Raw genomic sequence first — 26,510 nt, forward strand, 5'->3', positions numbered from 1 at the left:
TATAAGTGGGACCAGAAATAAATAAGAAAGAGAGAGAACAATCAATGGTTAGATTAAACACTGGATACTATCCAGTTTTTTTTACTGGAGAGGATCCACTCCGTGTATGTGCATGGTGTCTACAATAGATGACCCTCCTCTTTCCCAGTTTTATTCATGAAAACCATTTTTTATTTTGAAGAAATAACCCAAAAATCAACAACAAAATGTAAAGAATACATATAGGCTGAGGAAATAACACGTGAACTTTATTGCTGAAATTAAAACACACCTCCAGTTTTAAAACAATACAAACTTCATGTATGTGAACATACATATCATCTTTATTCTAAAAAAAACATAAACACCTCCTGTAAAATTACAGGTACAATTTATTTATGACAATCCTTTCTGCAATTAAAAAGATCACACACATCTAGCTACTATAATACAAGATTATTCCTTTCACACTTCCTGCAGAAACACAGGTAATTTATTCATGCACACTACACTCCGGCCGAAAAAGAAAATCCTTCCATCAGTAGTTGCCACCATGGTGCTATCCAGTTACATTCTCATTGTATTCCGGGGGACACTGAGCCTCGACAAAGAAAATTTTGGAAACAATTATGTTAGTTTGTCTCAAAATGATTGGACATTAAGACAATTATGTTGAACATTTTCTAGTTCTATCTGTTATCACAAACATATAGAGTCCTTAGAAACATGATACTTCACTCTCAAGCACAAGTTGAAAGCTTTCCTTCCTTTGTTTCTTATTGACCTCATGTTATAACATGGACAAATCACAAGCTAAGTAGCACCCCAAATAGACACAAATAAAAGAACCTTAAGCATATCTTAGAGCTGACGTGACATCAGGTAGCGTTTTCAAATAAGTTTACAAAACTACAATAACCTTGATTCTTCGGTTAGTGTTCAAATCTTCTTACAAGCACTCTCTTAAGAAAAGGACTGAAATGCAAGGCAACAACCTTACCATTGTGCCAGATGCAATTCAGGCAAAATTAAAATTGTACCTATTATATTATGTCGAACTTGAGCCTTTCTATTTCACAAAATTAACTTGTTATATATGCTATATCTATGTACTTTTTTCATTTCCTTATTTTCATAAAACTGAGGGCGAAAATAGCAGGAAAATTACCGTACTCACTGGCAATTCAAGTGTTCTGCGCTGTTTCTTCTTGAGTGTACTATTAGCACTCTGGGCCAGCGTGATGAATGAAAGCAACAATAAGCTTCTCTCAGTAGGCAACAAGTCCCTGAAACAAATTATTATCGTTTCACAGAAGGACTATTGTTAAATGGTGAAATGATACAAACTGTGTATTGCCTTCTCTTTTTCTCATTATAAAAAGGGTACACTCCTCTGATCTCTTTTCTTCTTTTCTCTCTCTTTTTTTTCTTGTTTTATCCAAACAGACTTGCCTAGACTTATAAGAATATTAACAAAATGAAAAATAACCAACTTTTTAAAGAAATAAAGCCCTTCTTTCTTTTCTTCTCTGTATTTTTGGGGGTTAAAAAGCTTATCAGTTTTTCAGGTTTGTTTATAAACCACTACAATTGGTTTAGTACGAGGGGTTTGGGAAGAATGCACCATGTCTTAGGTACAAATTCCATTCAGTATATATAAAGTGATTCCAAACAGTTCATCACTACATACCAAATGAGAAAATGACCCAAGATATAATAAAAAAGAAAACGACCCAAGATTAGCACATTAGAGATCATGAAATAATAATGAGAATTAACTAATTCAGCACATCATTTGATATAAACACTCACATATAAGTCCAGGGGGAAGTAGTTGTGATAATGCTTGCTTTCTGAAAGTGTTTCTGGACTGCGGAATTCAGATCACCATGCCAAGGGTCTTCATCTATTTTCCCTTGCATAAACTTGGGTAGCACGTCGCCATGAGAGAAAGTCTTCATCTTATTGCACTTAGTGATCGTGCACAATAAACTACTACATAGCCTTGGGAAGTACAAAGTTGAATTCCCCGTGTAAAAGCTTTCAAGTTGTGGTAACTCGTTGAGCGACAAAGTATAGAGATTACTGAATAATACCAAATCATCTGGTTTTTCTCCCTCTTCATGAGCCACTACTTTCTCCAATGATTTACACTTGGTAATGACCAATTCTTGCAGTGCACCCAAACTTTTGGCAGTTGAAGATGTGAACAAATATTTCAATCCTGCGCAATTCTCTACCCTCAGTACCCTGAGATAGAGGAAAGAAACGACAGATGAAGCTGCCAAGTTTGTCAACAAGTTGCATTCCGAAACCTTCAAGGTTTCTAGACTTTCAAGAAGAGGGGCCATCCAGGGGTGCTCAAACCCCATGGAATTGAGCTTGTGTAGATTGGTAATATTCAAATAATTGAGCTGCGAGAGCATTTTGGAATAATCCATGTCAGGCCTCTTTGGGCGGAAGATATCTTTAAAGGCGCAATCTAGCAGCTGAAACTCCTTTAATTTCGGTAGTGACATCTTGGAGAGGAAAACATCTGGAAATTCATCTGTCTCATTATCATTGAAGTTATTCAGTCCCAAGTAATTCAAGTTTTGGAGGTCCACTTGAAGTAGTCCTTTCTCAATCATTCTAACATCTTCCTTACTCAGCTCTAGTTCCTCAAAATTGGAGGTAGTAACCTAGGATGTGAAATCAATAACAAATTAAATAAAAATAACGTAGCTGGGAATCTTTATTTCTTAAATATAAAACAAGAAGATTTTTTTGGTGAAGAGTAGAATTCAATGAAGACTGAAGAGCGAAGATTTTTATTAAATTTAGACAAAATTAAACCAATTGAAAAACTTTTTGAAAATGTGGTACATTATAAGTGAGAAATGGATGGAGGAAGTTATATATCTATTTTATATTAATGAAATGAGTTTGAATTTTTCTTTTAAAGATGTCTTTTATTTTATGGATCCAACAAGTCATCCATCTATTATCTATTACTAATATATTAAAAGTTAAAATAGAGCTAAAGATAGTCCTTATATTTATTCTTAGCTTTCTAAGTTTCTACCATAATGCTAATAAAAATAAACTAATTCACACTACTTGACTATAATTTTTTATTTTTGCATTATGCTATAAGATTTTTATTGGATTCTCATTATATTTTTATCTTCTAGAATAACTTATCTTTATATTTTTTAATATCATTTAGTTATAATATTGTTTAAAATACATGTTATCATGATTCATAAAAAAATAAAATTAGAAAATTGAATGTCATCTTTAATGATCAAAATATTAATAATATTCATACTTATATTTTATCTATTAATTTTATTATTGTACTATAATATTTAAATAGAACCTAAAAAAAATTTAAAAAAGCAAAAGTAACTCTTTAAAAAAAATAATAAAATAAAGTATATGAAATCAAATGAATAAACTTTAACAGTCACCAAAAAAAAAATGAATAAACTTTAACTGAATATTTTTATTACTTAGAGTCTAATTTATGTATAATTCTATTTTTTATAATTATTAAATTTTGAATTAATTTTTTTATTTCAGATTGTCATGTATTATCAACCGCATAAAATTTAATTAATTTTGATATGTTACTGAAAAAAAAATTAAATTTTTTAATTAATTAAATTTAATTCATATTATTATTCAATTGAATTATAAAGTAATAGTTAAGCACAATTATTATCTAAATTAAAATGATATATTTTTTGTATTTTTTGTTAAATAATAATATTATTAAATCATATATAAATTCCTAAATTAAATAAATGTATTGTATAATATTTTTTATAAATTAACTTCTAAATTTAATATTAATTTACATATGATCTAATATATCTTTAAGCAATATATATATATATAGCACATTTTAAATTTATACTATATAATATAATTAATTTAGCTCTTCGCGTATCGTGTGGGTCTTAATCTAGTTACTTTTTAATTAAAAAATAACAATAATGCTCTATGTATAAGTGTTTTTACTTTTTAGTAATCAAGTCTAACTAAATTGATATAAGCCAACAAAAAAAAATACATACGTCTATCACCTAATTTTTTGTTTCCGTACTTTTTTAGCATAAAAAATTTTGCATATAAATTTATGGATATAATACAAAAATTATTGCACATAACATAAAAATTTATTGATATAGGATAGAATTTTTTTTATGTTGTGCACTAATTTTTTTATAGTGTATACTAAAATTTTTATGTTGAGTATCAATATTTTTTTGGTGGCTACTCCAATGAAGATTTTATGATTGTATCATGTGAAGATACTTCATTTTGGCCATTAGATAATATAATAAATTGTAGGGCTTAATTTTTATTTGAAGTAAAAATGTTACCTTTATTTAAAATATTGCTAACAAATAAGTCATATTTTTTAAACAAAGATTATCATGAGAAGATATTTTTAGCATTTTCATTGGAGTAGTTGCCTATTTTTTTTTTTTTTTTTGTTAAACATATATAAGAGGAGAAGAAACACCAGCCATAGCATCTATGTGCGTACCTTCGAAGAAGAAGCATGTTTGGTTAAAGTCTTAGTTTAAAAAAGTTGGACGCCTAGCTTTATTAAAAGCATAATGATAGGGCCAGCATTTTTAGCGTAAAAAGTGAGAGAATTGGGTAGTAGTGGTTAAATATAAGGCAAAATTAAGGAAAAAAAAGTGTTCGTCACCTAGAATTTTTCTTAATTAAAATGTAAAATACTGACCATTTTCACTAAATTCATACCTTTTGTGCAGAAGAAAAAAGGTGGTGTTTGTCATCATCAGTTGCAAAACCATCTTCAACCCCTGGATTTGAATTCTGAATATCTTGTGCAAAAACTTTGAGCATTGGACAACGAGAAACGTATAATCTTGTTAAGACAGCAGAGCAGTCTAATAAACTTTGCATTCCAGAACAAGTGCACCTTAGCTTTGGCAAATCCCGTAGCACCAGCTCGGTCAATTTGGGGAACAGAATAATAACCTCTTGGGGAAATGCTTCATCTTTTGCAACAATCTCCTCTAACTCCCCACAGTTTTTCACATTTAAAAGCTGTAGGTTGTCTCTGGGAACTGATGCTGGAAATAAACTTTTTATGCTTTTACATTCCTCAACAAAGACTTTCTCCAGAGATGAAAAGCTGAGACTTGGTTTGGGATCATTGTTCCAAACATGAGTCAGAGTTGGAAGCTCCTCCAAAATGATCTCCCTCACGGGAATCCTAACAATCTTGTTTGGATCATCGTGTTCCGGTGGTGTGTCTTTCACATCAAATATTGCCGCAACACGTTTACATTTCTTCACTATCAGCTCTTCCAAATTACTCAGAAGAGGAAGCAAATGAGATGGGAGCACTGCATTTGTCAAAAAGTCACAACCTTCCACCTCCAAATATTTTAAATAGTTAAAAGACCACTCAACTGGGATTCCTGATGCGCCAACCCATTTTCCTTGCATTTCAGGATAATCATTCAGAAATAAACATGTCTGAAATAATCGAAGAAAAATATTAATATTATTGTCAGCTGATCGATAGAAAAGTATAATTGATCAACTATGACTAAGGTATTGTACAGTCAAAGTAATTCCCATAATGGAAAGTGGAAACTGAAATAATGTTAGAATTTAAATTTAATTTATTCACCAAAAGGAAATTTTTATATGATTTCTAAAAATATAAATCTTTAAATTATATGTAACAAATAAGTTATGAAATTGGATCCCTTTTGTTGGTGCATAAATAAGTCCTTTTGATGAATTTGCACTATAATACAGCTAAGCACGTTATATATTATCTTTTTATTCACAATATTTATCACGTGAACATATTCAGAATTTTAATTACTATTTTAGCATCTTAAAAAAATTGAAACATTTATACTAATTTAATCTTCAAAAGAAAAATGATTTCATTTGACAAATTATCCTAAATTAAACATGTTAAGCATGCACTATGATATAATATTTGGCAAAAATTTAGTAAACAATAATGTACATCTTTGGAGTAAGGTAAATAATTATCCACTTCTCAGTTATTCCATTATTAAATTAGTGCCACACCTGATTTAAGAACTGGGCTCCTACTGCAAGGTTGAGTTGATGATAATGAGTTAGTTGGACCTCCGATTCGTCATCTCCGCTGTCGAAAGAAACGCTGATTTGTCTTGGAGGATCTTCGCCGTCTGTCAATTGTGGAGAGAAAATAGTCATCTTGGGGCACTTCCATATCGTTACCCGAGCCAGAGAGGGTAACTTCAAGGCAGCATTGCCTTGATAAAAGCATTCCAGGCATTCCAAATATTGAAGACTTATGCTTTCTAGCTGCTGAAAAATGATCTCTTCTGTGGCTGTTTCATCACCTTGCTCTTTTCGCACTATGTCTTTCAATGATTTACAATCATAAACGTACAACTCCTCAAGGTGCTTTAAGCTTCTTGCAGCTGAGGATGTGAATAAACACTCTAATCCATGACATCCTGCCACAATCAATTTTTTCAAACTTGGGGGATATTGTTCTATTGTCCTCAAAAGTGGACATTGATAAACACCGAATTTCTGGAGCTTTGACAAGTACTCTAACCCGCCAATGGAGCTTAGCTCAAGTAGGCTTTCTAGGCCCATGTAATCTAAGTGTTCAAGGAACCTGTGATTTTGAGAGGGGAACAATATCTTCTTGAGGCTTGTGGAATTCATAATGCCCATTCTCTCTAACTTGGGTGTCCGCCTCCCAAGTATTTCACACTGCAAAGTAGAGTACTCATTATTCACATCATCATCAAAGGTTAACATTAGTCCCCTTAAATATTCAAGTTCAAGATCCTCGGACTGCTGTAACCATGACTTTAGCACCGAAGTGTCCTTTGATTTCATGCTCAAACTTTTCACCTTGGAAATGCCCTGTTAAAGGCAAAAAAAGAAGAAAAATAAAGAACATGCTTATTGCTTACCTCAGTTTGTGTTTAATTTGGATTTTAATAGATAGGAAATTAAGAGAATAATCACCTTTATATTTGAGAAAAGGCCTGGTCTAGTAATTGAAGGGCTATTTTCTTGTGGTGTCTGAAATAGTTCAAATTTGTTGCAGTTGAACGGATACAAATAGTTTAACTCTGGACACTCCAAAGTGAACATTCCATCATAAAAGTGTTCGAGTTGCGGCAAGTTATACAATCTCAACCGTGTTAGATAAAGAAACACAAATTTTTTTGTTTCACCACCTCCAACCCTATCTTTCTCAACAATTTCTAGCAACTCATCACAAAAATGTACTTCAAGTTGCTCAAGCATCTTAAGATTTGTAGCTATAGCTACAGGAAACAAGGCTTTCAGTTTTCTACAAGACTTGACAAACACCTGCTGCAGATTTCGAAAGCGGCTGTCATTTTGTTTATCCTGTTGGGGCCACACGTGGGTCACATTTGGTAGCTCTTCCAAAGTGAGCTTCTCCAACTGGAATGTTCCCTTGATATCATTCATTTCAAAAATGCATGTGGTGTTTTTACAATTTCGCACTTCCAATTCTTTTAGGCTCTTCAAACATCGAAGAACAAACAATGGAATTGCAAATGATTCAAATTTACACCTTTCCAACGTCAAAGTCTTCAAACTGTAAAACCAACCTTTGTCAAGAGCTTTTTCAGTCTTCCAGCCTTCTTCAAGTACCGAATGCTCGGAAACACTTATTTTGTCCATACCTTCATAATATTTCTGCCAACATATTGCAAATAAAGTTACGATTCAAGCACATCCCAAAACACAATCAAATTTCTATCCATAATATATGTATGTAAATAACTCTTAAATCGAGTGCAATAATCGAAAATGAAGTGTGATGAAAGTAACTCGATTTTACCTTATTCAAGTTAAAAAGAAAAAAGAAGCTGAATGAAACACAATTTACCTTCTTATTGTATATATGTTCTATTGTGGCTCGTAAATCACCATTCCAGCACAATCTCTTCTCTTCATCACGTACAACATACACTTTTTGCATAATTGTTGGCATGGTTTTGATTTCTTTTTCAGAGAACTTTTCCATTTTGGGGCAAGCACTCACCACGAATTTCTCCAATAGTGGAAACTCAAGAGAACAAATCTTGGAACTGCAGAAACTTCTAAGATTCTTCAAAGATACAAGTTCAAGAGCTTTCATTTGTTTAAAAACTATCTTATTATTAGTCCTGCTCTGTTCATTGACTTCTTTATCTACTGTTTGATGATCTGATACAATAATTTCCTCCAGAGATTCACAATTGATTACCTTCATTGTGACGAGTTGACCCAAGCTTTTAGCTGTTGAAAGTGGCATTACATATTTCATGCATTTACAATATACCACTTCCAAATTGGTCAAGAAATTGAAACGTATTCTCTCCTCTGAAGGCACTATAGTATCCAATTCAGGACAATTCTCTAAAAGCAATGACTCTATTCTTTGAAGAATTGCATCATGTTCAAAGCCAATCTCTTTAAGAAAAGACAAGTTGGTTAACCTCAAGGTTTTTAGCTTTGGAACAACTCCTATGTGTTCATTTCCATCGGAAGAGGACTTTTCTTGAGACTCCACCAACTTGCCAAAGAAACAATTATCCAGCCATAGGCTCTTCAAATTAGGATTGCTGTGAAGGAAACGAAATAGAATCTCAGTGTCCTTTAACTGGGACAAGCGAAGAACTTCTAACTTGTCTCGTCGATAGCGAGTTGACGACCTTGTATGCTGTAACTCAATATGCATCGACCTCAACTTATTCATTACCTATATAGAAAATAAATATATAATTTTGATGGTTTTCCTTTACTATAAATTTGTTCTGATTTCAAATGTTTGGCAAGTAGTTAAACATGAATAATGTGGTGAGGTATAATAACATAAACGAGTCATAATTTCTTTTATAAGGTTTCGATCAACACATGACATCTAACATACAAGTTAATATAATTTCTTACTCATAAATGCTATGGGCACATAAAAAATCAATCACTAAATCAGTCACCATATATTTGAGTATATAATTTAACTCATTTTCAATGTATTTTGTATTTCAACTGGTATTATATAGGAGTGGCTGATTTGGTGACGGAAATCTTTTGTAGTTATTTCTTATTGACAGAGATATTTACGTAAATTCAAATAATTTTTTTGAAAGGCTGCTTGATATTACCTTTTCATGAAAGAGTGGCTTTCTTTGAGCAGATGTTGCGGCTTGAGAGGACGGAAATGTTTCATGCAAGAGTTGGCTTTCTCTAAATAGTTCGAGCTTGCCACAAAGTTCAATAGACACCTCATCTAATTTTTCACACTTCAATTCACAATGTCCTCCACAGAAATTCTCGAACTCTGGTAGATTAGAAAATTTAATGGAGGTTAGCTCAGGAAACACCAAGGGAACAGGATTGCTTGTGCCGCTGCTGCTGCTGTTGTCGCTGGTAACATTTTGCACTGCTACAATTTCCTTTAATGTGGAGCAATCCGATACAACTAAACATTGCAGATTTTCAAGCTGGTGTTTAGCAATGGTAAATGGAAATATATTTTTCAAGTTGCCACAACCATGAACTGTTATGTTCTGCAGAGATTTCAGTTGAAGTGTCCCTTCTTGGTCTTGCTTGCATCTCAATATACTTTCCAGTTTTCGTAATGATTCCAAATGAACATCCCGCAATAAAGTTTCGTAGGGACGAGCATACCAGTTCTGATCGGCGGTTAGGTCAAATATAGTTTCCAGTGACTTGCAATCAGTAACTGTCAAGCTGCTTAGTCCTTGAAATATTCCCTCCATGTCATGACTGAAAACACTCACCAATTGATTGCACTTTTCAATGACCAGTGTGTCCAGTTTCTCAACCGGGACATTAAGATTCCATATCTTTCTCAAACTGCTCATCCTGCTCAGCTTTATATTCTTCAAATTTGGAAAAGTAGCATCCTGCATAGATTTACAGTAACAAGATAATAATCAAATTAACAGAAGAACACTGCTAGATTGCACGAACTATAAACGAGCAAATCCACTGCGAAAAGAAGGTAACTTGATTAATTATTATAAAAAGGAGGTATGTTGATTTTGGTCACTCAAACTTGAAAACTTCTCAGAATGAGCTTTTTACTTTAGAAATGTAACTTCCGTTAACTTCCGCAAGGCTTTCGTCTCACAACTATTAGTCCTGCACTCCTACCAATGAATGTAGTGCTGATGTGAATGTCACTTTATGTTGTATTAGCCTATTAGGATTCGAAATAAGTCAAAGCTAAGTCGAGCCGGGTCAAGCTCAAATTCTCCCAAAAACTAAGCTCGATTCGTTAACAATCGAGGCTATTTGTAAAAAATTAAACTCAGCTTCTACCAAGAGCTCACGGCTCAAATATAATGAATATAATTCATAATTCTATATAAATAAATTATAATTAGATATAAAAAATATCAATTATATATGTTTAATCGATCTATATTCTATAGCATTCACCTAATTTATGTCATCTATCATAATTGTATATAAACATTATACGTATATGTAAAATTGGAGTCAAATACTATTTTGGTCTTTAGAATTTGGAATAAAAATCAAAATCGTCCCTAATTTTTTTTGTCCCTATCAAAATCGTATCTAAGGTTGGATTCTGGTTTAAAATCATCCTTTTGTTGCCAATTTTTTGGCGGACAAAATTACCCCTTATGTTCGTGAACCCTAGTTCGTGCAAGGTATATTGAGGATGACGATTACTTGGTTTGTGGAGATTGGTACACCTTATTACTCGGCATCCTCCGAGGAGTCCGTTGCCATCGGTGGCGCGAGTCCAGATACTCCGCTTCCGTTCACCGTTCGACCGACGTCCTTCTCGTCATCGTCTTCCGTCTCCTCCGTCATGCTGGATGCTGATGCCGTGGAGTGTTTTGTGGGGTTGTGGAGGGATAACGAGCTGGACTCGGAGTCAACTCGTGAACTGAGAAGGTGAGGGAGAAGGCCAAAAGGATGGGGATGATGATGATGGTTCGGAGCATGATCGGGTTTGGAAACCGGCGGGTTGGCTCGGATGAGGTAGCGAGTTGGCGACAGTGGTGGCAGGAACAATGGCAACACCATTACGTTCTAGATTAATAGAGTTGACTCGTTTGATCTGTCGATTGCTTATTGTGGATTAATGAAAAGTACTACTACTGTGAATCGGTGAATCCATGCAAGAGATGAATGAGATTGGAGGAGTCACATGATGCTCATGCCGTGGAGAGAAGATTGTGTGTATGCGTTGGAGTTCAAGGGCAATTTTGTCCGAAAATTAAGAAAGGATGATTTTGGAAAAATAATATCTCAATCCCTTGACAATTATCTCAAAAGATAATCGGACTCTTAAAATAAAAGTTCTTAATTTTTATTTTTCTGAGATTGATTAATTTTTTTTCAATTTTTTTTTTGTATTAATAGAATAGACTTAGGTAACATGTTAAACTATTTATTTATTCTTTTTCTAAAAGAAGTTTAAGTATAATCTTAAACGGAACATTCTCTTTATTTAAACCGTTTCTTTAGTCACAAAAAAAAGTTTTTTTTATTTTTTGTTTAGTTTATTTAAATCACCAAAAAATTATTTATTTATCCATTAAGAACTAACTAAAATTAATAGATTATTTTTATTGGCAGTCTTATTATATTTCGAATAATTGTTAGGATAGTTTAGTTTATTTTTAATATTTTTTATTTTTTAATTTATTAACTAAATTTATTGTGTAAAATTATGAAATATTAGTGACATCACATAAATATAGTCATCAAAAAAATATCACATAAATATATTCTAAAGAAATCATTAAGGTAAAGACTAATTAGTTCACAATGTTAAAGAGTAAAGGTCGAAATAGATATTTTTTGTTAGAGACTTTATAATCCTTCAAAAAAAAAATTTTAGGATCACCATAGATATTTTAATGATGATTTTAAACCAAAATACAATTTTAAAGATGATCTTAAAAGTAAAAAATAATAAATACTAAATAAGACAACTTTTAACTTTTAACTGTTTCTTTTATAGCATTACTGAATTTATAAACTAATGTGAATATATTTTAATATTTTTAACCTTTAATCAATATTTATCTAAAGTTAATTTATATGACTTAATTAATATATACTCATTTTGATTTAATTTTTTAATAGAAAATGGAAACCCACAAATTTTAATTACATACCTTAGCAACTTTTACAGGTCCATCAGGAAAGATGTTCTCCATCTGGTAGCATTCACTAACATAAAGGCTTTGAAGCTTCTTGAGATTCTTTGCCAATGAGAATGGCAACAAATATTTCAAACTGTGACAACCACTCACATCCAAATGGATCAAATTTCCAAAATTAGAACTTTGGTCATTCCATATTTGATCTATTTGGATCGACCTCAGCTCCAGTCTCTCTAATACTGAAACTTCAACCTGCCAAGTTTAATAAAACAAAAATTTTATCAAATTAATTTTCTCAGCTCTCAACCTTGTGATATTTCATCGTATTATTTTATTTTTTTGCAAATACAAATATCAAGTATTGGATTACATATTTATTAATCTTCAAACTTTCCAAAATTTGACATGCTCCCTTGGTGTAAAATTTAAACCCACAATCATTAATTATAGAAGCAAAACTCTTATTATCTTTTTTATATTTAATTGGTCGATATTGCAATATTTATTATTTAAATTAGAACATAAATTTGAAAAAATGGATTATAGACACTTCAATAGTGTGTAAAAAGAGGATTGAGATAAACTAATCTCTTTGTATCTCAAGTTATCCAGACTAATTTCATTTGTTACTATTCACATATTAACAATAATATAAATAAAATAAAAAATATTATGTGTACATAAAAAAATCAGTTATCATAAAACAAAATTATGAGTAAAATCAATTTTTTTTCTCAACAAAAATGTGTGTTATAATCAATATTTGCATGAAGGTGTACTTTAAAATGTTAAAAAGAAATAAATAAAAAGGAGTGCTAAGGGACAATAAATTTTATAATTTGTAGTCATCAACTAGCTATTATTGGTATTTTTAATGGTGTGAGATTTTATCAAAATTGTATGAAATTACTCAATTTTTTTTGCTAATTAAATACTGACAAAATTTTAATGAAAGTACTGCCCCTAGACTTTTTCATAAATAAAAGTATGCAAGATAGCTTAGAATTGAGAAATGATATTTGTACACCAAAATTAGCTACTAAAATTAGCCACTAATGTATTTGTGTATAAATACATATGTGGTTTAATTTATTTTCAATGTGTATTTGTATTCCAACATATATTTTATACTAGTAGCTGATTTTAGTGGCTGATTTTAGTGTACACTTAGCATAACCCAATAGAATTAGATCATACCTTTTCATGAAATAGGAATTTGGTGCTTTCTGTTGTTGATATGGGATAGAATCCAATGAAGTCTTTTAAAGATTGTAGTGTCAGAGTGTGTAATTTAGGGAGCTTAAGCATCTCATTTTCATCAGACCTTTCTACAGGAACAATCTCCTTTAAAGAGTCACAATAAAAAACTTGTATTGTCTCAAGAGCAGTTAGATACTTAAGCAAAGAAGGCAAGAAGAGATACTTTAATTTTTCACAGAAATTGATTGTGATGGCTTTCAAGTTTACAAAAGAGGACTCAGAAAGAAGACATGAAGAGAAGCATAGTCCCTCGATTTGCGTCACTTTATGGAGTTCAAGAGTCTCTAGTTTCTCAAAAGCCTTCTCATGATGCTCCTCCCTGTCCTTTGGATGAATAAGAAATTGGATATCATGATTATTCTGAATGGCCAGATATTTGAGATGGGGAAAACCTTTCAAATTCAACTCATAAAACAGATCTTGAACACCATTGAGTTTTCCCAGCAAAAGATACTCAACTCTTTCAAACAGCATTTTAATTCCCTTGTGAGAATGAATGTGAATGCCACCTTTTTGATGTATTGCCAAAAATCTCGACAATTCATGCTTTTCTGGAATTTTGAAATCCCTCTTCAAATATCTATTCGAAGAGCCAATGACAATTTTGTAACTAGATAACTTGTCAAAGAACAAGTTCTCTGGCAAATGGTCCACACTTTGTATTTGTATGTCAAGATTTGTCAATTGATTCAATTCCCCCAATTCTAATAGGCTAGCATTTTTCCTCTCATCATTTTCGTCTCCATTAATAACCTTTGGCCATTGAATTTGAGTCTTTCTCATGTACAACTCCTCCAAAGAAGTAAGACGTGAGATTACATCGGGTGGAATGACTCTAAGTTTAGGGCAATTACTTATGTCTAGGGTTTGCAACTTAGACAAATCCCCTAATTCAACAGGCAAGCAATCAATATTAGACCCTGAAAAGCTAAGAATTCTTAGATTCTCCAGGTTTTTTATGATGCTTAATTCCTCACTCAAACTTAATTCTTCTTTGGATGAACTTAGCGTGCAATGCTCCAAACAGAGCATTCTGAGTTTGGTTAAACAACCAACAGATGAATCGGACGGTGACAGATTAATGCCAGTTAAGATCAACACTTTGAGCTCTTTCATTTGTTCGAAGAATTTCGTTGGAAGTTTCAATTGTGGATCATTATTGATAACTTCCAAGATTTTAAGTCTATCACATGTCATTTTCTTAGTAATGGCATCAATGATATCACAATGCCGCAAGGAAATAGCAACATACCTTCTAAGCTCATCATCATCTGGCCATTCATCTACTCTTACTTTGTTCAACATGAGCATGTGCCTCTCCTTGAATGCTATCGACAAAGCTGCATTGCGAACAAGATTTTGCATCGTGTAACGGTCACTCGAATAGCTGTCGGACAACAACCCTGACTCTCTAAGCTTCATAAGCATCACTTGCACTCTGCTTCTGGTGTCCTTTACTGTGTAGATCCCACGAAGAAAACCCAATCCAATGCATGCTCTCACCAGCTCTGAAACTAATGCATCGTTATCCATACAAGCACAAAGCAAGAAGGTTATCCTGAGCTCCTCGTTTTCTAATAGATCGTAAATCACCCGTGTAGAATGCTCAGGTGTTCCTGTCATTGTCTGCGTTTCAAACTTCTGATAAGTATCCTGCCAAACCAACCGACTTCGGCCTTTCAAGGCCTTTGCAGTTGTAACTAACGACATCGGTAATCCATCACATTTTTCAACAATCTGAGCTGGCAATTCTCCAAATTCAGTGCTCTTGTCACCTATTCCTGCTATTTTATTGAACAATGTCCTTGCGTCCTTCTCGTTCAAGAGTTCCAGAGGGACAACTAGTTTTGGCCTTACATCCATTTGGTTCAGCACTTGCCTCACCTCTGAGATAAGCAAAACCTTGCACCCTTTATAGCGCTCTTCTGTTGTCAACGCTATTACCGAATTTGAAGCTGAAGAAGAAGAAGAGGAAGCATCAGAGGCCTTTTGGGAATTTATCATCACACCATCATCTGCTAGGCCTTGTTGCTTTGTCTCCTCATTGGAAGTGCTTGAGCCAAGGGACTTCTTTCCTTTTGGATTCTTCTGATTTCCATCACCACTCTGCCATGGAATCCCCAATATATTCAAATCAACTTTACCGTAAAGATCATCGAGGATTATAAGAGTGCTCTCCTTCTCTTTCTTCAATCTCTCTCTTATTCGACTTGCTCTTCCTTCTTCACTTTCCTCGTCAAGTTTCATCCATAGCATGTCAGCAATCTGCCCTTGAATCTTTCGGATATTTGGACTTTTCGTCACATTCGCCATGATCACCACATCGAAGAGCTTCGGTTTTTCTTGATCGTTTTGAACTCTGTTAACCGCTTCCATGACTAGAGTGGTCTTTCCCACACCAGATGGCCCGTGAACACCGATCATTCTAGCACTCGAGTCTTTCAATGCATTCGTGATGTCTTTCATGGCCGTAACTCTCGTAGGAAGGTTTTGATAATCAACATTTGACAAAACAAGACTCATTGAAGGTGGCCCTCGACTACGTGATATGATATCAAACTTTGCCTTCTGTAACTGACTCTCAGCTTTTTCTTTAATTTCAATTGATTTTTTGCTAAGAAAATATCTTACTGGCAAATTAGGAGGAAAGCCAACTAAACATTTCGTATGGGCTTCTTCTTCTTCTTTTTCGAACTTTTCATAGGCATCAATGATTGTATCAGCCCCGTCCAGCCATTTTGACACATCATCATATATTTCTCTCCCATGGCGGTCTTCATCCTCTGCAACCCTATCACCCAGCTTCTGTCGCTCTAGCTTGAGCTTGTTAACTTGATTTTCTAGATCTTTAATGTTTCTTCCATAGTACAGGAGGTAGTTAAGCTCTTGCTTTAAGATCTTTGTTGCCCATTGGACAAGCCAATCTGGTAAAGGAGGTGTAGAAAGAGCCATGCTTCATTCTTGATCTTGTACAATTGTGCAGCCCATCTTCTTTCTTCTGCATGTATACACATAAAATTGCAAATTCAATCATATAAAAGAGTTCATTTAATTAGAATATTTAAATCAACCATGATAGTGCATATCAAAATTATCTACTAATATAAAATATGGGTAATGTTAAGAAGATAAAAAAATATTATTTTTGACTAATTTTTTTTGTTATTAAACATTTCGGATAAAATATATATTAAAATATAAAATACGTATTAAAAATAAATTAAATAACATATACATTTATGTATAAATATATAATCACTAATTTTAGTTTATAAGTAATATTTTTATATTTAAATTGATGTTTAATTAAAAGCCTGACTTTTGTGCATTATTATAAACGACTATATTATGTATACACTAAAATCAGTCACTGATATAAAATATATGTTAAAATATAAAATATACATTAAAAATAAACTACATAACATATACATTTATACATAAATACATAATGGCTAATTTTAATATACAAATAGTATTTTTGATACATTTATACAAATAGTATATACTAAGGCTTTGTTTGAATATAAGAAAGAAAATGAAAGGAAAGAAAATAGAAGGAAAAGTAAAATTATTTATATGTTGTTTGTATGAAAAGAAAATGGATGGAAAAAAAAATAAAGAGAATTTTTTTTTTGAAAGAAAAGAAAAGTGAAAAGAAAGAAAATTATAATAATATAAAATTACATTAATACCACTATATATATTAGATGTAAATTATAATTTATTAATGATAAAGGATAAATGTGTAATTTTATTTATGTTTGCCACCTTTTTCTTTATTTTCATCTCATCTTTAGAGTGAAAATATTTGAGTGGGTCTCACACTATTTTTTTTTCTTTCCATCCTATTTTTTCTTCTCATCTAAACAACAAAAAACTAACTTTTCTATCTATTTTCTCTCCTCCCATTTTTTTTCCCTTCAAATTCTCTCAAGAATATTTTTATTTTTATGTGACAAAAAATTTAGATGATAATTTCTCACATAAAAATATCTTTATATAAAGATATAAAAATGTTAATTGCACACTAAAATTAATTACTAAAATTAACTATCATATATTTATATATAAATATATGTATAATTTAATTTATTTTTAATATACATTTTATATTTTAAGATATATTTTATCCTAATAACTAATTTTGATATATACCTATCATAATTGATAAAATAATTAAAAATTATTAAATAATTTTAAAAATTAACTAAATTACTTAATATAATACGTGAATATTTGAATTATCATTTTCATATCAAAATATTTTTGTGTAACTAATTATTAATTTTTATATTTTTATGATCAACAAATAATTTGTCTGAGCTGTCTCCCCTAACAAAAATATATTTATTTTCCATAAGACGATATATTTTGTTATTGTTTCTTTGATAAGTGCTCTTAAAAACACTATTTGTTATATGAAGCACTTTTTTTAATTTATATTTTTTTTCACGCTAAATAACAAAATTCTTATATATATAAAATTTCATCAGGATAAAGAAAACATTACCTTCTCGTGAACAACTTATCTTGAAGAAAAGAGTGGGCACAATAAACAGCCTAAAGAACAAACGAAAATGAAAAAAACTTAGAAAATAAATAAATTAAAAAGACTTCAGAATCATCACTACTTTCGGGTTAACAAAAGTCCTTAAGACATTATCCAAAAAAAAAAAAACCTATCTATAAATTTAAGCTAATAAAAAAAATTTATATTCTTTAAAAAGTCAGATAGTCTGTTAGAGTCAAAATATTTTTGAAAAGATTTGAATTTAAGTCTTCTATCATATTAAAATATCTTTATTTATTAAGCTATTTGTCTCTTTAATTATATATATATAGTTTATTTTTATTTTGTATTAATATTGCCCATAAATTTATTATTTTATATTTTATAATTTTAAAAATTAAATTATATTTTAAATTTAATTATTATTAAAAAAACAGACTTATTAACAAATTTTAGGTCATGTCAAATTTAACAACAAGTCAAATTTAATACTTATTAAAAAATTTATACTAAATTATATATCAAATTTAGACTAATATACTCTGTTATAAATCTAACCTATTAAAAATAAAGTCTAAGTTGACCTGACCTATTTTCACTCCTTAAGCACTCATGTTTAGATGCTATGCGTTGCAAACTTGCAATATATATACGCTCACTGACTCACATACAGTCATACGTAGTTATGTACTCTAGCGAATTAACTTACCTTTGAGTTTATTAGAAAAAGAAAAAGGAAAAAAAAAAAGTGGACTCCAATTTGTGGGGAAGTAGCTTCAAGTCATTAGGTGGCTAAAGGTACAAAATATAAAGTCGTCTGCCATTATTGAAACAAAGAAATGAATTTGTGGGTGACAAAGGTTTGAACGTGGGTCCCATGTTATCTTTTGACTATTCATTATTAGTAAACATTTGACAAATAATTTTAGTTAATTACAAAAAAAAATTGCAAAATTTTAATATTTAAATTAAGTCTTATTTTTATTTTTAATATTTAAAATATTTTATTTTTACTTCAAAAATTTTATTTCGTTTTATTTTAACTTTTAATTAAAATTATTTTTTTCAAAAAACATATTTTTAATAAAATTTTTTACAAACGTAATTAAAAAATAAAATATTTTATTCTTAAAACTTAAAAATTTTACACCAAGTATATAATTTTTATAATTTTTTTTGTCAATAACAATTTTTTTAAAAATAAAAAAATATTTTTTAATCCAATTTTTAACATACAATTTCTAAATATTTATTTACATGTTCTCACCAGAATAACTGGGATTGTCATTTTCTTTAGTTACAGATTAGCATATACTTACTGAATAAATTCTTATCTATACCAAATATAGCAAACTTGTTATTTGTTAATATTTCCCCTCTCATTTATCCTTCCAGCCAAATACTAAAAGAATTACTACCTTCTTTCCAATTTTCTTCATCTCTCTCCTTCCTTTCAATTTCGTTGTATGCCTGGGACCTGATGAGGATCAGCAAATGAGCAGAATTCAACCATTAGATATGAAATTATGCTCATGAGTCATGAATAATCCTATATACATATAATACTAATACATTCTTGTCCATAATAACAAAATCAGAGAGATAATAATACAATTTCAGGATTGTTCAAGAATTCTTCTCAGTTCTACAAAGGTGAAAGATCGTACGTAATAGAAGTTTTAAAGTAGCTACAATTTTTCTTTAAAGAATATTAAGAACTAATATTTTTCTTTTTATATTTATTTTATATTATTTGAATCAGTACTAATTAGTTCTTCTTTTTTTTTTCACTTAAAATATTTGTCATTAGCCTTTTCATTTTTTTTTTCTATCACTAGATTTGCTTGTGTATATACAGCGTAAGAGAGTATCTTTTTGAGTGACAATAAAAGAACAACACGAATCTAGATTTCTCTCCTCTTTAATTTTACTCTATTCATCAATTCTTCTTATCATCTTATGTCACTCTTTTAGTAGTAGTGTTTCCTTTCTACAAGCATGTCTCCCTCTTTTCTCTTTAATCTTTATACATTTTTAGAGGTTAGAATTTCAAACACAAGAAGAAAAAGAAGGATTTGAAAAGTATAGTATAGTTTATTTTCAATATTTTGTTCTTTAAATCCTTCTGTTTTCGCTTTTTAAATATCAACTCACTAATTACAGCAAAATCTATATAATATCTATTCCGACACTCTCTTATAAAAGTGTTATATGTTATTTGTACAATAAAACTAATTATTAAAATCAATTATTAATATATTTGTATATAAGTTAATATATATTTATATTTTAACATATATTTCATCTTTATAACTAATTTTAATGGCGGATTTTGTTGATTGTTCTCTTATTATATATGCATTATGGCCTTCTCAAAGGCAAGGGTGACAGAGTGACAGACAATAAATTAAGTAAACATTTTTTGGAAAGAAACGGTATAATAATCCATGCATGCTCCGATCCTCCTTTTTGGGAGATTAATTAGTATAGAAAAGTGAAGATGGTATAGACAAGATCACAAGATATATAGAGAAACATACCTCCATCACCAGCTAGAAGCTCCTACTAATGATAAAGTGGATAGAGAGAATCATCCCAAATTCCAATTAAGTAATTCCAAGAATCACTTCAACGCAGTGAGAATAACAACCTAAGGTTTATAGGAAAACTAGTGCAGAAAAAGTGAGGAATTATTGTATCTGCTCAATTATTGATTAGTAATTATGTTGATGGTCTGTGCCCTGTGGGAGTGGGGACTCATTGGTTGTTGATGATGATGATAGTGAGGTAATTTGTCATCATGTAATTATACTAGCATTACAAGTCAAATCCTATTTTATTCATTAATTTGAAATTACAAATTCGTGATATTATATGATTTTCTCTTAATAAAATCAAATCATATAAATAAATAACAAAAATAAAATTGAAAAAAGAAAGAAAAAAGAACAGTAAACTAATATAGAAAATGTAAAATACTTTTCAAAGATTTAACCAATAAAAATTTCTCAATAAATTTCAAATTATGACAAAAATTAAATATCCCAACATAAAAATTTTGTATTTACTTTATGTTGGGATACTTTGTCATGATTTAAATTTTTTTAAGGTGGATATTTTTGCGTTTAATTTTTCAGTGATATTTTTACTAGTAAATAAATTTTTTAAGAATGTTTTTATAGTTTACTCAAAAAAAGAAAGAAAAAAAAATAAAACAGAGAATAAACTATCAAAAATATCTATAAATTATCAAAATATCGACAAAAGTATCTTCTATATTTGTCGACAATAAAAATATCTTTAAAATATTTTATAATGGAATAAAAATAACCAAATCATACAATTTTTTTATAAGAGACCACTTGTGCAATTGATTCGAAATTTTGTGAGAATATTTTGATAAAAAAGGACTAAAAATGATAAAAGATAAATGTATAATTTTATTTATATTTGCCATTTTTTTCTTTATTTTTATCTCATCTTTAGAGTGAAAATATTTTAGTGGGTCTCACACTATTTTTTTTCTTTCCACCTTATTTTCTCTTCTCATCCAAACAACAAAAAACAAAGCTTGTATAAGTTGTTTTTACTGTCTGGTTTCATACATGATCTGTATATGGCTAGCCGGCTTAAACTCTGTAAGTCGTGGCTAGTGTCTTATGATATTATACTATTATACTATGATGTTTTGTTACTCCATACCTATTTCCTATGCTTTAAGTCAGTAGCTTTGTTAGTACGTTTTGCACTCTTGAAATCCTGTTTTTGAACTATGTTCTTCATCGGGCTTCTAGTTATTATTACTTCCTTCTATATAATATATGTGTAAGCTTAGAACTGTCGTAACCTTTAATTAACCCTTGCTTTACGACGCGAAATAAGGTTTAGGCTAATTAGGGTGTTACACAGCCAACCCGACAAGTCCGAAAACCTTAGACTGTCCCCCGTCGCGCATCCCCATGAGTCTATGTATAGATTTCACATTCATATATCATTCAAATCACTCACTTGGGGTTATCTATACCCGGAAATTCATACGTGTCCGGTCACCCTTACGACGTAGGGTCAATAGAGTATCGAGATTTAACGTGGAACACGTAGTGGAGAGCCACGGTTCTGTTACCCAGAAAAACTCGTATCTCAGATATCATAATTCATAAGCCATTTCATATTTATAATCAATATATCGTCATTTACCAAGCCATGGCATTAAACTTCCTTTAACATTCTCATCTTCTTTATAAAACTCCTTGGCCGATCACTTTATTCAATCCAAGGCAGCCTCACAAGCAAGAATACAGCTCCCCAAGCTCAAAGAAACCAGCCACAAATCAAGCTTCAATCACCAATAAGCCTCCAAATACTCACTTTTTATTTCCAATACATATATATGAACTTAATTCTCACCTAATACACATATATGTTCCAAATCAGATTTTGCCTAATAAAATTAAAATTAAATTAAAGTTTAGGAAACCTTACCGCTCCCATACGCGTAGCAACTCAACCCAATAAGCTCCGGGAGCTAAATCGAACCTAAAACACCGAATTTGGCAAGATTTTATCATATGAGCTCAATTTCTCAAATAAAAAGGGGGGTTGAGAATCTGAAATGAAATTGATACTTATCCGTGAAATTGATCCAATAGAAACGTAGAGCTTGACGCGCTAGACGCGTGACCGTGAACGGTGCGGTGAGCGGAGCTCAAATGGAGAAGTTATGGTGGTTGAAAGGTTGGTGAGGGTTTGGGAAGCTCTCTTCCTCCCCCAACGCTATTCAGCGTTTCTGATGCAAAATGGGGAAGAAGGTGATTCTGTCCCCTTTTAATTATGGGTCCGGTTGGACCCACGGACCCGGTTTAGATCTCAGTTCAACCAGTTCGGTCCATCTGGCCTAATTTTGGGCCAAATTTTTGAAATTGGTATTAAAATTCTCGTTTTGACGAGCTCTATCCTATTTTGATATTAGTTTTGCATTTATAATTTTTTTAATTAAAATTCAATTTATTGACTAATTATTTACCGATTTTAGTGGGGTTTACAAATACAAATTATATAATAAAGGTTAGAGTTATGTCTCAAAATAGTCTCTGAAGTTGCACTGAAGCCTCAAAATAATTCACGAAGTTAATAATTATTCAAATTTATCCTCGAAGTTGCACTCCGAGACTTAGTAGTCCCTCAAGCATTTTCCGTTCATCAGAACCTTGAAACGACGTCGTTTTGAACATAAAAAAAAAACAAAAAAAAAAGAAAAAAACATAGCATAGAACGCCCCAATTCGAAAAAAAAAAGAAAGAAAAAAAAAGAAACAAACGTAGCATAGAACTCCCAGCCCATCCCTTCCTAATTCCCAATTTGTTTCCTTCTCCATCCCCATCCCCAACTCTTTTTCCTCCTCCAACCTTTCTCTTCCCCTTCTCCATTCCCAACTCGTCCGCTTTCTCTCCTCCAACCCTTCCTCTTTCCCTTCTACTTCCCCAACCTGACGTTCTTTTCCTTCTTCTTCCTCTTCTGCTTCTCCAACCTGAAATCCTTCCCCTTCATTTTCTCCTTTCTAATTTGATGCCCTCTCCCTCCCCAATCATACTCTCACACTCACAAGAGCTCTCCTCAACTTTAACTGCTGTCGCCTCTCGCCGGCCTCCGTTTCGCTACCGCCGTCGCTCGTCAGCATCTATCTCCGTTCGGTCTCCCTCTTCTCTTTTTTGACATAGTTCTCTCTCTCATACACTCTGGTCTAAGTTGTGTTGTATCATTCTTTCTATTAAACCTCCTATAAAATCTCATACACTCGGATTAAAGTGATTTTTAATACGAAAAACTTACATGTTAAATTGAAAAATAAAAAGTTCCCTCCAAAATCCACACAGAGAAAGTTGTGTCCATAAATACACAATCATCACTTCATTATTCCTTAATTCCACTGCCAAATATATTGTTGTCACCTCTTCCTCTTGCGTGTAGTGTTACTTTTTCTGCTTCTAATATCCATATATAAAAAATTTGAATTTGATCCCAACTATTAACACAGGTGTTGAATTAATTGATGATGTTGCTATTTCTTGTTCATTTGTGGAATTGTGTGTTTGTGCTGCTAAATTCAGGAGTTGTTAATACTCAGTATTACCGAACTGTTGGAGACAAAATCCATCCATTCAGCAAAATTATTGTCGATTCTTTCAGACATGACAACTTCTCTACAATTCAATCTGCCATTGATTCTGTCCCTTCTAATAGGGCTGTCAAACGGCTAGCCCAGCCCATTTAGGCTCGGCCCGTTAAGTCCGCGAGTTAAATAGGCTGCTCGTTTAAGTCCGTTTTATTCGCGGGCAATAATTTTTTAGCCCGGACCGTTTATGGTCAGCCCGATAGGTTAAACGGGCCAGCCCGTTTATTCTTTTATTTTATTTTTGAAAAATATTTTGACAAAAATATCACTTTTAGGTCAAAAACCTTTAAAAAAAATAATATTTTGTAGTTGATGGGTCGAATTTTCGGGTCGAATTGGAAAAAATATCAACTAAAATTGCTACTTTTTTTTAAAAAATGTTAAAAAAATAAACGGACCACCCGTTTATCTTGCGGGATAGCCCGTTTAACTCGTCATTTTTTTCGGGTTAATCGGGCTCAGCCCGTTTAGCTCGAAATTTAAACGGGCTTAATTTTAAAAGCAAAGTCCGCTCATTTAAATGGGTAAATAGGCTGGCCCGATAGGTTTAGCCCATTTTGACGGCCCTACTTCCAACAATAAGTATTGGGTTTCAATCAATGTGAAAACTGGTATTTATAGGTAATAAATTCAATATTCTTTTGTTCTACAAAGAAATAATAACTTTTTCTAAATAACTATTCACTTCAAATGTTTTATATGAAAATAACAACTATAAGTGAAAATTCAGGTACAATTAATTACCTCTAAGTTTCTATCTAATTCACTGTTATTTTCACATAATATTTTTATGAATAGTAATATTTTTAGACCAAGTCTTATTTACTATTCTTTTGAGTTGTGGCATGTAACTCTTTTATTTAATTTGACTTAAGAAATTTGGTGTTACAAGGAGAAAGTGACGATTTTAACTGATAAACCATACATAATATTAAAGGAAACTGAAAAGAAGAAAACGTGGATTGAATGGGGTGACAATAATACAACCGCTCAGAGCCCCATATTTAAATCCATGGCTGATAATATCTTCGTCAAATCCATTTTTTTCAGGGTAATTAACCATTTATAATTATTATATCATTCTTTGCCTATTTTTATTTCCTCTCTTAAATATTATTTAATGTTTGAAAATCTTCCATTTCTAATATATATGACATAAGTGACCTTCTTATTACATTACAATGATAGATCTTAGTGAATAACCAATCTCTTGTTGAATTACAAAAAAAAAAATATTTTTTAATTCTTTTTATTTATTTAATTATATCTAATGTGGTTTTCAAACCCCAAAATTTCAGTGGACAAATAACTAATAAGATTTATTTAATGTTATGTACCTTGAAATTAAAACAAGTCTAATTTGAATGATTCATTATCACCATATTTATTATATCACATAATTAATGTAATTGACCCAACTTACCCCATACTTAAATATCTCATATTTTATGGCAGTTTTTTTTGCTCAAAAGATAATGTGAAGCTAAAAATAAATATCTTAAAAATTAATAAGATATTGTCTAATTTATAAAATAATTTTTCAGAAAATAAATTCAAATATTTTAAGAAATTTTATATTTATTTTTTTTGGAACAGAATACATATAAATACGAATTCTAGAGCTCCTGCCGTAGCTACATTGATAAGTAAAGATAAGTCTTATTTTTATAGAGTTAAATTTTTTAGATTGTAAGACACTTTATAAGACAATTAAGGAAGACATTACTACAAATTTTGTACCATTTAAAATGGACTAAACCTATCGGACCAGTTTACCCATTTAAATGGGCGGGCTTTGCCTCTAAAATTAAAGCCGTTTAAATTTCGAGCTAAATGGGCTGAACCCGATTAACCCGAAAAAAATGACGGGTTAAACAGACTAGCCTGCGAGCTAAACGGGTGGTTCGTTTAATTTTTTTAACATTTTTTTTAAAAAAAGTAGCACTTTTAGCCGATATTTTTTTTCGATCAGACCCAAAAATTCAACCCATCAAGTAAAAAAATATTTTTTTAAAAGATTTTTGACCTAAAAGTGGTATTTTTTGTCAAAATATTTTTCAAAAAATAAAATAAAATAATAAACAGACTGACCCGTTTAACCCATCGGACTGACCATAAACGGTCCAAACTAAAAAATTATGGTCCGCGAATAAAACGAGTTTAAACGGGTCAGCCCATTTAACTCGCGGACTTAACGGATTAGGCCTAAATGGGCGGGATTATCCCGTTTGACAGCTCTACCTCTATATCATAATATATTTAATAATTATGGATTCTAAGTTTCTCAAATTTATTGTGTGTATACTAAAATTTAGTTATTATATTTGTGTATAAAAATAAATAATATTTAATTTATTTATAAAATATATTTTATATGAACGACTGCTTTTTTTATATA

General features: G+C 31.2%; 1 protein-coding gene across 3 annotated transcripts; it reads right to left on the reverse strand.

Moving 5' to 3' along the window:
- Positions 1-227: 227 nt before the first annotated feature.
- Positions 228-20,649, reverse strand: LOC130961119 (uncharacterized). 3 transcript variants are annotated; one of them, XM_057886802.1, is made up of 13 exons: positions 20,481-20,649; positions 19,359-19,417; positions 17,941-17,990; positions 13,365-16,425; positions 12,180-12,419; positions 9,159-9,923; positions 7,898-8,752; positions 7,000-7,704; positions 6,058-6,894; positions 4,741-5,484; positions 1,792-2,660; positions 1,157-1,265; positions 228-580 (listed from the first exon to the last, which is right to left on the reverse strand). In XM_057886802.1, the coding sequence occupies exons 4-13, from the start codon at positions 16,377-16,379 to the stop codon at positions 539-541; spliced, it is 8,181 nt and encodes a 2,726-aa protein (XP_057742785.1). In that variant the 5' UTR covers positions 16,380-16,425; positions 17,941-17,990; positions 19,359-19,417; positions 20,481-20,649; the 3' UTR covers positions 228-538. The 3 variants fall into 3 exon arrangements, with proteins under 3 accessions (XP_057742785.1, XP_057742786.1, XP_057742784.1); XM_057886803.1 differs by having other exon boundaries at positions 228-574; positions 20,481-20,647; XM_057886801.1 differs by having other exon boundaries at positions 228-574; positions 1,148-1,265; positions 20,481-20,645.
- Between the last annotated feature and the right edge of the window lie 5,861 nt (positions 20,650-26,510).

This window comes from Arachis stenosperma, chromosome 2, assembly GCF_014773155.1.
Source record: "Arachis stenosperma cultivar V10309 chromosome 2, arast.V10309.gnm1.PFL2, whole genome shotgun sequence".
Classification (NCBI taxonomy): Eukaryota; Viridiplantae; Streptophyta; class Magnoliopsida; order Fabales; family Fabaceae; genus Arachis; species Arachis stenosperma.